This window comes from Corvus hawaiiensis, chromosome 5, assembly GCF_020740725.1.
Source record: "Corvus hawaiiensis isolate bCorHaw1 chromosome 5, bCorHaw1.pri.cur, whole genome shotgun sequence".
NCBI classification, from domain to species: domain Eukaryota; kingdom Metazoa; phylum Chordata; class Aves; order Passeriformes; family Corvidae; genus Corvus; species Corvus hawaiiensis.
In genome coordinates this window covers 15,650,296-15,662,874 of record NC_063217.1, presented here as the reverse complement: position 1 = coordinate 15,662,874, position 12,579 = coordinate 15,650,296, and the positions used below count along the sequence as shown (strand labels likewise).

General features: G+C 38.9%; 1 protein-coding gene across 5 annotated transcripts in view; it reads right to left on the bottom strand.

The window, feature by feature from the left end:
- LOC125326126 (complement C1q tumor necrosis factor-related protein 7) overlaps positions 1–12,579 on the bottom strand; it is a 118,042-nt gene that overhangs the window by 53,729 nt on the left and 51,734 nt on the right. The window contains exon 1 of one of the 5 annotated variants that reach the window (XM_048303982.1): positions 803–963. The exons of 2 other annotated variants lie outside the window; for them this stretch is intronic. In XM_048303982.1, the coding sequence (XP_048159939.1) occupies positions 803–845 (43 nt within the window). In that variant the 5' untranslated portion in view covers positions 846–963. Of the gene's footprint in view, positions 1–140; positions 629–802; positions 964–7,363; positions 12,045–12,579 lie in introns of those variants that run through there. 2 more of the 5 variants (XM_048303983.1, XM_048303986.1) reach the window with 2 other exon arrangements.

The following is a 12,579-nucleotide window of genomic DNA, read 5'->3' as shown; positions in this document are numbered from 1 at the left end:
GACCCACTATGGATCCCCAGGGAACGCCATGGACTACAGGACTCCTACTCCGCTGATCACAACCCTCTGAGCTCTGTCATTCAGCCAGTTCTCGATCCACCCCACTCTCCATTCATCTATCCCACATTTCCTGAGCTTACCTGCAAGGATACCGTGGGAGACAGTGTCAAAACCCTTGTGAAGTCAAGACAGACAACACCCATTGCTCTCCCCTCATTGACCCACGCTGCCGTGCCATGATAGGCGGCTATCAGATTGATTTCCCCACGGTAGATCCATGCTGACCACTCCAGGTGACCTTGTTTTACATGCTTGGGTGATGACCTCTGGAATGATCTGTTCCATCACCTTCCCAGGGATGGAGACAAGGATAACTGGCCAGTTCACGTTCAACTGTACAAATACTGCACGTCTACACTAATATATCTGAAAAACGTAAGGGCATTTCATAATCTAACCATATTTAAATACGACAGGAGCATATCTTTCGAGTGCAGCGCTGCCTGTCCGCTCAAAGCCCGAGCTGACTCGGTACTGACAAACACAGACACCCCTCCATCCCTCGGATGCCAGCAGGGCCTGAGGAAGCCCTGCCAGGAGCAGAGCGGGGCTCCTCACGCTCCTCCCGCGGCAGCGCTGCCGTTCGAGCGCCGCAGGGAACCTCGGAGCGGAGACACAGCCCAAGGAGCAGCGCCGGCACGGACGGCCCGCGGCCCCGGGACTCGGCACCGCCGGGCGGGCAGCCGCAGCCCGGCGCACCCGCGCCCCGCCCCGGCCCGCCCCGCCGCTGCGAGTCACTCACCGCGCACCGTCAGGGGGGCGTCGCTGGGCCGTGCTGCCGACATGGTGGTGCTGCGCTGCGCTCGCGGCCCGGCGGGACCCGCAGCCTCCGGCGGCTGCAGCGGGAAGGGAAAGGCGATGGCAGCGTCAGCGCGGCCGGGCCTGGAGCGAGAGCCGGCCCTCAGCGGGGCAGAGCCAGCGCGCGTGCGCGGGGTGCCGCCGGTGCGCGCGGGCCGGGAGCGCGCGTCAGGGACCTGGCCGGGGACAGACCGACAGGGGGACACCGGGCTGCACGGGCTTTACACAAACATACATACATATATATATATATATATATATATATATATATATCTCCATTTTTTTTTTGTCTGTGTATAGATACATACATATATATAGGATATATATACGCGTATTTATCTCTTGAATATATCTGCTATACCTATCTATATATGTGTCCTGTATGTATCTATCTAGATATACATACATGCATATATATATCTCTACATATCTCCTGTGTGTGTATATGAATATATATATATAGGGGATATATATATTTCTTCTCTGTGTGTGTATAATATACAGGATCTATCTGTCTCCTGTATATTCATCCATCTCCCGTGTATGCACACATACATATATAAACATATGTGTCCCACTGATGGCACTACCAGGCTACAGTCCCAACACCACCCAAAGTTAGCACACACACTGCTGGTTGGTAGCTAGATTAAAGCCTACTGATGCCCCAAAAGCATCTTGCCTTATCTTTACTGTTTATCTCCTCATACCATAGGAGTTTTGGGTTTCTTTTCCCCTTCTGACATTTTACTGCTTAAACAGAATTACCTCTGTTCTGCAGATGAGAATAAAAAGCTGTTCTGCAGATGAGGAAACAGGACAACCTCGTGGTTTTACAACCTACGCAAGACTAAATGTATTTAACCAATAATTTGAAGATAATTTAATCAACTATGATTATATATATTGATATAATTATTGATATATATATAGATATAATCAATTATGATTATATGAAATAGAATTTAAAAAAATACAAATCCAAAACACATTAAGTGTGCCTGCTTCCAGCAGTGGTACTTATAGTTGCAGTGTATTTGTACAGAAATTAATTATGCAAATCTGTATTAACTAGAATGGTACTGACAGATGAGAAGAGCTTAAAAGAGAGTCTTGGGTTACTTATTCCACTTTTCACAGCTGTGCATATGAAAGATTCCTGTATCAAATTTAAACAGTCTTTCCTAAAGGCACATGTAAATGGAGAACACTGACAACATTGAAGAAGTGCTTTATGGCAGCTTTCTTTAACAATTTGGTAGCATTTCTTGAAGTTAAGTACTGTAACAGACACTTTAAAATGTAGTAAACAACTGGATGCAAGAACTGTAAAGCTCTCCACTAGCTCAGAGGTGGTTTCCAAGCACTGAAAACTAACAACAGAAACACAGAGAAGTTTCTCTCACTGCTCTTTAAAAAAAATTATTACATCAATAGTACCTAGAAAATAATTTTGAGGATTTTGGGTTACTTAAATCTGTCTCATTCATGAAAATGCAGTGACACTGAAACAGAGCTTAAGGAAAATGTTTGCTTCCTACCTGGGTTTTCTTATACAGCAACTCTTGGATCACAGACAAGAGCCAAACATCACACTCCCTGTAAAAGCAGTGCCTCGGCTCTGCTTTTAAAGAGAAAGAGTCAGGTTTCCTGCTTAAACCACTAAAACACTTCTGGCAAACTTCTTTTTGTAAACAATTTCATCTACACTAAAAGGGAAATCATAAATAAAATATGGAGAGGATGCAGCTCCAGCAGACCATTGCCGTTACTGCAGTGATTTTAAAAAGCAAATATCCACGGTATATTTTTACAGGGTCAAGGATGGTTATTTCAGGCTGAAGTACAATAAAATAGTCCCTCATCCTAACTTTGAGTATCCAAATTTCTAAATTATCTGGCTTAATTTCCGTGTACTTCTTCTAAAGTAAGTAAGGGAGCAGCACAGACCTTCTTGGGACTTGTATGAAACAGAGCAGTGATTCCTAAATACCAATCATTTATAGAAGAGACTGGTTCGCTCTGTTGACTAAAGAGAGGTGTTAAACCTCTAATTCAGACCTTATGAAACATTCCAGTAAGTTTTTTTTTTAGTTTAGTTTAGAAACACTTAGCTCCACTTTGAAAAAAATCTCTGAAAACTTCATGTAGGGATAAATCCTTGAAGTGGACGGTTAGTAGCCAGTTGTTTTTCTAGTGCCTGCTGTGTTCCAATGCAGTAAAATACTTGGAGTAATTACTGGAGCTGCATCAGGGGACAACGGTGCATTATTCTTTACAGGTGACCTTTACAAATCAGCATCAGCCTCAGCAGACTTCTTAGCTTGTCATTTGGGGGAAAAATTACAGGAAACATAGCAGAGTTAAAAAAGATACCATCTCTCAGAAGCTGTTATTGGCAAACAGGCTTTTTGCCACCCAAGGCTTAAAAAATGTATCAGTAAATGCTCAGAGTAACAAGTAAGACAAATCATAACTTTATAGAGTTATCAATATGCCTTTATACTTCTGTAGCAGAAAAAAAAAGGAAAAAATAAGGATATGAAGGCTATGATAGTTGTTTTAGAGCCTGCTTAAAGGGAATCACACTCTTGAAGCCCTTGTTAGAGAAATAGAGGAGGGATAGGTTATCTTCCTGTTAAATGCTCACAGTCAGCTTATGCAGGTACTAGGAATGGCAGAAATGTCAGCACTGTGAGATGGTTTGTAGAAATGTGGATTGTCTTATATACTATTCCTTACTTTTGTAACTACAAAGGGATTTATAACTTTCCTGTCAAGTCTAGAGAGGGGTCTTTTCTGCTGCACTGAATTGTCAACAAAATAATCCTTATGTTAACGTGTATGAATATCTCTAGTATGATCAGAATAAACAAAATTGTGAATACTAAATTGAGTTATTAGACCTATTTATAATTGTCTGTATATAAACAGTCCCTATAACAGCTGAAGGTCTATAATTGCAAAGTTTTAGTGGTTGGATCACCTGAAAAGAGATGGATAAATTACTTCTCCTTTCTGAATACTATCCTAAGAAGGAGACCAAGTGAAGAAGTAACCATAGTAGTTAAAAGAGATTAGGAGTATGCATTTTTAGTTGCGGAAGAGGAACTGTCGTAGCTAGAAACATCTGACATGACAACAGCTTTCAGGAATGGGAAAGATATGTAATAGGAGGACAGGTTTCTTAGGGTAACATGCACAGCACACATCTATTATCTGCTAAGAATCATTGCATGTGGGACTGTGGAAATGATCCAGTGGGTGAAACTTCATACAAAATTTTGGCAAGAGCTCAGGTTTAACATCTTGTTTTGCTAATAGGTCTGTGTCCCAAAAATATACTCCAGTATCAGAAACAGTTGTACAAACAGTTTAAATAATGGACAAATATGAACAGCATTTATGTGAGGAACATTACTATGAGAACCTAAAGGAGCAGTCAGGAGCCTTTGCTTAACAGGATGGAAAGCTGCTTAAAAACACGTCAGTACAATGACTCTGCTCACAGGAGACACACAGAATTTGAACCACATATGTTTCCTGGGGTGGAGAACAACTCATTTATCTTGGTCAGCATTATAAAAACAGAGGCCGGCCTAATGCCATTGATTACACAGGGCAGCAGACTCAGTGATCCACATAAGATGGTGTGAGCTGCTCTGCTCTGCTAGATGTGACATCACACTTGGCAATTAATCACTGTTTTGTCAATGATGGTCAAGGCTGGCTTTAAGAACAGGCAGAGTAGATGGCAGCTTATAGTGCCCTTAATGTAGGATGCCCCAGGAGTGGGCAGTGGCATCATAGGCCCCTAGTTCAGAGTTAAAACAGTTTAAAACTCAACAGGGGACAATGAACAATGGAGTTATTTCTCAGGCTTTGAGGATAATATTAAGCTTGCTTTGCCATATACACTTCTTATTGCCTGCCTAGAATCAAAGTCAAAATCTGTAAAATCAACAGAAGGGAAACAGCAAATGTTATAAGCCACATGCAGCATTTACAGAATAAGAGTACATGTTGCTCTGTTCTTAGAATAGGATTTAGGTACTATGTGCAACTCTACAGTGATCCCAGTTTCAGGGAGGTTACAAACGAGAAAGAAAAACTCAGCTCTTCCTAGTTATTTTTAAACTGTTTGCATCTGACTCCAATATGACAGAAATCACAAATAACATTTCCTGTAATTTGTCACATGCAGTTTGGAAGTCTGTGTTACACATCAGAACATCTGACAAAATGTGCATGAATGCAGGTAGTGCATGGAAGGGAAATCAGCATCAGTGGTAGGCAAGTTCTCAGATGATGAAAGAGATTGTTGTTTAGCTCAAAATTTTAAGTCCTTTTCACTTTCTTCTGAGCCTAGAGATAACACTTCATTGAAAGTAGTGAAAGAAAAATCACTGCTGGTACATTTCCTTCAGGCAATTCACTCATTTCTAGAAATCCCACCTTCTTGCAAAACAATCACTTTAGAGCCCACTGAGAACCATGGTTCATTTATATTTTTCAAGAACTCAGTATTTTTTGTCCTTTTGTTAAGATGGCATAAACAAGGTTATTCTACCAGAGAGATGATTTTACAAATTTTGTATTGGATTTAGTATTTAGGACAGGTGCTTTAAAGTTGAAAAGAAACAAATTTATTATTTATTACTTTGGTGTAACTAGAATTACTCCAGGATTCATTTCAGTACCGTCAAAAATTTCAATATTTTATGTATAATTAAGTGTATTGAATTTAGAGGCATGAGAGGATGGCTAGCCCATCTTAATACATTGCAAAATTTTCTGGAGACTAGCCAAGTTACTTCAATTGAAGTTGTCCCAGGAGGAACTTGAGCAATACTTTATGGAAGATCTGCTGAGAGGTCACTTCCATCATTATCAGGGTACTTCTCTGTTCTCATCAATCCACATCTCTAATTTTGAGACATATAAATTACCAAATTAAATTATGCCAATTTTTCTACTTAGCAGATTTTCTTGAAGAGCAGTCATCTTATTTAACTTTTGCCATCTCAAAGTTAAAGGGTAACCTAAATTAGTAACTTAGATACAGGTAATATGAAGACATGGGTACTTCCTGATTCTTTCTTTCTTAATAAAAGTCTCTAACACAGGGTCATCCAAACAGAGATTTACCCCACCTATTTCTTTGCACTGATGACAGGAGAGCCAACAACTAATTTAACCTTCACAATGATCTTTGAACTTTTATAGAGATTTAAGTCAGGTAAGAGAAATTTTATACTTTTACTTGCTGCTGCAAGAACAATCTGCATAGAGGAAAAATCTGCTTACACCTCTTCCCGCAGGTAGTTGCCAAAATTATGCCAAAATTATACTCAGAATTGAGTAATATCCAAATGCCAAATAATCCAAGACACCTTTCTCTTTGTGAATATTTGCTATTAAAAGATATGTGTATAATTATGGCAGCTGGTGTGGGGTCAGTAGCTCTGACCGAGGAAGAGGTGACCAGTCCGGAGAGATGGTCCCAAAAGAGATCGTCTTCCCGAGGCCCGGTGTCTTCCCTCAGCTGCTGGCCAGGAGGGCCTGTGCAGAGTCTGTCAGCTCTTTAGTGATTGTCAGCTCGTGATTCCAGCTCAGCTCTGCAGGGCAGCCTCCAGGCCAGACCAGAGAGAGACGAGAGGCTCGTGTAGCTGTTCCGCACGAGGCAGCTTTATTGGTTCGGCAAAGGGGAGCCAGGAACGAGCCTCTCTCTGCCCTCACAGGGGCAGGGGCCTGGCTTTATAGGGATACAGGGGGTGGGTGTCAGAGGGTAAAGGCCAATGGGCTACAAAGGATCTGCATAGGGTCTCCCAGAAGATTCTGGGTTTGTCTTCTTCTCACTGTAACTGAAAAGTAGCTGCCTTCCCAGGGGAGTTCTGCTGGGAGATTGAGCAATCTCCTTATCTCAGGAGATGTCCCTCCAGGGCAGTGGCTGGGCATACCCTACATATAATATGTCTAATTAATTTTTCTTTTGCACTAGGTAGCAACTTTCATGAACTGATCTGACGTGTGCAGCTAGGAAAAAACCAAGTATCAGTGACTGAGAATTTCATGATAGTATTTTTGAAATTTCTTCCTGTGGATGTGAGGAAGAATCATACCTCTGAAATTCAGAAATGCTTACGTAACCTCAGCTGGGAGTGTTGACCTAATGAGTTACAGGAGAATATATATGACCTCTAAATGCTCTCTGAGCTGGAGTCTAGATAGTTTATACTAAAAGGGATAAATTTCTTCTTGAAAGCATTACTCATTGGTAAAGATAATGGTATATTGCTTTCTCAACTCTATTTTTTTCCTGTTTACTTTCATGTGTTATTTCTTGGATGGGACTCATCAGCTACTGAAAGACTTATACAAAGCAATCCCCGTTTCCACATAAAACTGAAGTTCCTGCTGGCCAAACTGCTTAGCACAGCATTAGTATAATTATTCTGAGTATGAATTACCTGCCAATGGGTAAATAAATCAACAAATAAACCAGTCAGTGAAAACTAATTTATTCAGTAAATATCTTAGTGAATGAATATGAACAGAACCTAGTGGGTGACCTGTAGAAGGTAAATAGAGTATTAAATGAACTGCAACAACTAATGTAACCTACTTGGTAGGAAATGAAGTAAGTTGCTTCCCATTTTGTATGTTTTTTCTTATTCTAAAAGTACATAAATGGTGTTAGGTAAATTTAAAAAGATTTGAAGAATGTAGATTATGTTGTCAGTACTGATGTCCATTACTAATTATTTTCTCTCTATTGCCTCAACATTGTAAAAGGACATAAGAGGACTTACTGCTCAAAAAAAATTTGTATAACAGCCTAAGCATCTGAACACAAATACCAGTAGTCAAGAAAGTGAAAGTATTTATTCAATGTAATACACTCATAAAAAATTGAAAAGGTAGATAAATGTTTAATTAATTATCTAGGTTAAAAATATTCAGCAATGGAACCTGTGACTAATTTCTTCCTTAATGTCACTCTACCAAGTATAAAGAAAGTCTGAAAGAGTAGAAGACTGTGGAGAGCTGTTTTGTTTCAAATAACTTTATTTTTACTTATTTATCTTTACATACATATATCCCAAGTAAATATATATATATACTTTTATTTAAAAATCTCAGGAACACTGATGTCCTTAATATTGTTTGAAGGTGTACGGATGGTTCGAGGCTTGCATGAGTTCTTGCAGCCTCGATCAGGAAGCCCAAGAGTTGGTGCTGCATAAAGACATGTTTCCTCCCGGGAGTTTCTTCTGATGACACTTATTTCTCTCTGTGGACTGTAGGCAAAGTCTAGATGACTAATTTGATCTGGATGCCTAATTTTATATGGCATTATGGCATGTCTAGAATTACCAATATATTGTGTAGAAATCATTGATTAATTTCAAATTTGATCATTTGAAGACATTTCGCTCTTTGTTATCCTACAGTGTTTTGAAACAAACCAGACCTCCCCATGTACTGGTGTGAATTGTGGAAAGACATCAGCCCAAGATATTTTCCATATAAATTCAAATTTAGACAGATAAATACCCCAAATGCAATATCATGTCATCAAAGTTGATCTATTTTCAAGTAATATACTAGCAACAGCAATGATTTACTTTAAGATAATCTCTTGAGACCCTTAATGAGGGCAGGGACACATGGTATTTGTATACATATGTTGTCCATATGTGTAGTAGAAGTATTCTTCTTGACAAAACCTATAGAAATAATTCAACAGAATTACTTACTTTTAACTCTTCATGCCAAAATATTAAACTGCTCAAAAAAGTATAGAATCCAAATGGGAAAACTTTGGGAAGCTAAAGTTACTTCTCTATCATTGTACAAACATAAATCTAAAATTGCAAAAAAAAGGAAAGCAATAACTCTTGGTTTACTTATTCCCATGGTGTCATTTTCAACATAGGTGTGGTTAAAATGTCTTTTCTATATTGGATTCATTTTTACAGATTATTACATGGGAGCAGTTTGCTTATAGTTAGGATTGCAACCAGGAATATTTCACTATAAAGCTGTAAATTTTCTCTGTTTCATTGAGGAAAATTAGCTTTGTCTGAAAATTTCCAGATGTATTACAACTACCAAATACATTTCTCTAGAGTCTGAAGAAAATCAGTCATACTCTTTCCTTAAGGTTGGGCTTATCAGATTTTCTAACTCTAATAAAACTGATTTGTTACTCCTAACATAAACTTTAAACTGATTCAAAGGTCATAAAATAATTTCCGTATTTTCTAACATAATAATCTAATTAAAAACTTCTATTAGTTGCTTTTCCTGCATGATACATATTCTGGGTCCAGTCCTGCATCTGTTGAATTATGCTTCATGGAAGTCATGGGCTCGGTATGATCCTCTGCTGTGTCCTGTGGAATTCAGTGCAGGCAGCACTGAGCAATGCTGATGGTCTTTGTGCCTCAGATAGGCACTGATGTCTGTGAAGAATTGGCATCAATCATAATTGCAAATGATGATTGGACTGCATTTTGCACTCATATTGTCCTTAATTTGCAGATGTATAAATGATTGTACATCAGGGTGATAAACTGAATCTCTAAGTGTTCTCTTCCATATTTTTCACAGAAAGCAGCCCTTGTATGACACTAACAAATTAGATGTCTAGTTAGAAAAATAATCTGCTTTTGTCTTCTCTCAGACATCTCTCACTGTCAAATAAAAAATGGTTCTAGAAGCATTGCCAGTTTGATTTGTGGTCAGGGCTTTGCACCTGTTCCCTGCATAAAGCAGCAGTCATGTACTCAAAGCCATGCATGCTAATGTGGGAGGAAATGAGAGCACAGATACAGAGTGCACAGACTAATGTTCCATACATAACCATCATGCTGGTTCTGCAACCTCAGCAGTATTTTTGTGTCATTTTGTCTGGTTGTAACTTTCTTAATTCAGTCAAATACACAGAAAAAAACCTAGAAATTTCCCTTTGCCTTGGTCATAACTAAAGTGGGTTCAAGAATTGTGCAACACAGACCACTAACATTTAATATCTGAATAACTGTTAGAAATAGCAGGTCTGTGTAAATCTGGAATGAATAAAAGATTGTAAATTCTTGGAAAGTAAGAGGACCCAATGAAATATTGCCAGTCTTGGCTAGTGTTGAATGCTGGAGAACTCATGATGTTCCTAGATATTTTTGCAATGATTGGTTGCTGCCACTGGTAAAATGGTTTCCTGATTTCCAGTGGGGATTGATACAGTTTCTCACCAATGGATCTTTCTGTACTACTATCTGTTAGAGGGAAGTGCGAGGTACTATCAGATATTTTATCTCCAGATGGGTGCAGACAGTGATTAAATCACCTCTTAACCTCATTGACAAGAAAAGTAAATTGACTTTGTTACATCTATTGTGTAAACGCCATTAATAGAAGTATAAACATTTTTTTGCAACTTTCAAGTAAGTTTTTGAAACACTGACAGAAATAGTAGCTTCCTAGGTAACTACTATTCATGTCTACTTTTGATTCCATTTATCATACATCCAAAGGGCCGTAGCAACAGCCTACTTTAATTACTCCTATTTAGATCCATGAGGTCCCATGTACCTTTTCCAAGTTCATTGATTTCCTGAATGCAGTTTTTCATCCTGTGTGTGACCTACATTTATTTCATTGCACTTGGCCATATTGAAATATAACTTCTGCTTTAATGATGTGACTCACTTTGTTTCATATAATTTACTCTTATTAGTGATTACTGTCCTGTCATTTTTTTGCATTCACAATTTTCTTCAGCAAAAGTTTATACTTTTTTTCCACATTTCTCATAAAGATAGTAGATGGCTTTGAAAGAATAGCAAAGACACTTGGAATTACACTGAAAATACCCACATTGAATGCTGACTATCACCAAGTTTTCAGATATTCCAGTTTTTAATTTCTTTATATGTTTGATAGCTTTGTTCTAGTCTTTTATGGCTGCCCTCAGCTAGTACAAATCTTCATGTACTTATTGGGAGGTTGGTTAGGTATGAATGCTATTTCTTGGTGTAAATATCAAATGGGACTGTCCTTGTGACCTGAGCAGTGGCATCCTGAAGCAGTCATTTCTATTTTATTCCTCTCCTTCAAAAAATTCAATATTTTATCTGGTTTTAGCCTGTCTTAAAATGACCAAAGATGATATTGCAGTTTATTGTTCAATTTTTCTTTAATGTAATATACAAAATATCCCTTCTAAATTGCAACTTAATACATTTTATATAAAATCCAATGTACAGTGTCTTAAATTTGTTTAAATAGTATTAGAAACATAATTCTAGGGAAGAGTCAGTCCTGGAGTGATGCAGTCTTTTGCTAATTACAGTTCATTTTGATATCCCTGCTGTTCGTTAAAAAATCCATCCTAGATTCTAGAAACATCTTTACGAGCTCAGATTTGGTTCCAATCAAAACGAGAATGAACTCCCAGATATTTTTTTTTCATTCAACTTTGTGTTCCCCACACAGATAAATAAATTCCTGTGCTGGGGCCTCCAGTTTGAATGTCATTTGACATCTGCTTCAGAGCTCATCTTCATCTGATAAAGCATCAAGGTAATCTGTATCAACATATAAGAGAAAGCCAGAAAACAAACTGTCTGCCCATGTTGGATCAGAAAAGAGACCATTCTGATCAGTGTAGAAGATCTCAAGCCATACTTCGTCTTCTGGCTGAAGGTAGATCACTGTGGATCCAGATGCTACATCATGGTTGCCTGTGTTCGCATCAAAAGTCTTGATCCGGTACTTCCCATTGTGAACCAGCCCAATCGCAAGATGCTTGTTTGCTAAGGTGATATCATAAGAAAAATAATAAATCCCTGGGATGGCACAAATGAACTTTCCTGTGGACGGATTGTAATGCTCCCCCTCATTGAAGAGGACTTTATTGAATACAATTGGTAATCTTTCCTCTGGGTAGCTTGTGGTGATGCCAACAGAAAAGGCAGATTTCAGCACTATCTTTCCACACTTACAGACCCCTGGTGCACCTGGCTCTCCTCGGTCTCCTTTATCTCCCTTAGGTCCAGGTGGTCCAGCTGGACCTACTTCACCTTTGGCACCAGTCAATCCTCCAGGTCCTTTTTTACCAGACTGACCTTGGTCTCCTTTCTCTCCAGCTGGTCCTAATGGCCCAGTCTTTCCTCTTAAACCTTCAAAAACATTTTAAGTTAGTTAATTGTTGCACATATCACCTCAGTAAATGATTGTGTGGGCTACTGTGTGTGCCTGAACAAACAAGAAAAACATGGTCAGAATTTCACAATACTCTAGAAAAACTTTCAAAATTTTCTAGTAAGTTTGCAAAAGGAATGACAGGTTGAAACAAATTACCAGGCTTCACAGCATGCAGGTCCTTTGTTTCTATGTTCCTACTTTTCTTCATGTGTCTTAATTACACGTTAAAGAATTTTATATGTAATCAGTCTATTGCTGCCTGAACTACAGGCACTGCTGATGGGAAGGACAGCAGCGTGGCTACCTATGCAGTGATACTTGTGCACTAGAGCATTTTTAGTGCATACCTAAGTACCTGCTATTCTTTCATGCCTGGCTAATGGCACAGGTGAGACTATTTATTTGACACCACAGATGCTTCCTTCTTCCCAGATTTTTCTTAGCATCTGTGTGAAGGAAGGTTGTGCATTTACATTTCTTTATACTGATATCAGTATGTGCATATTAGAC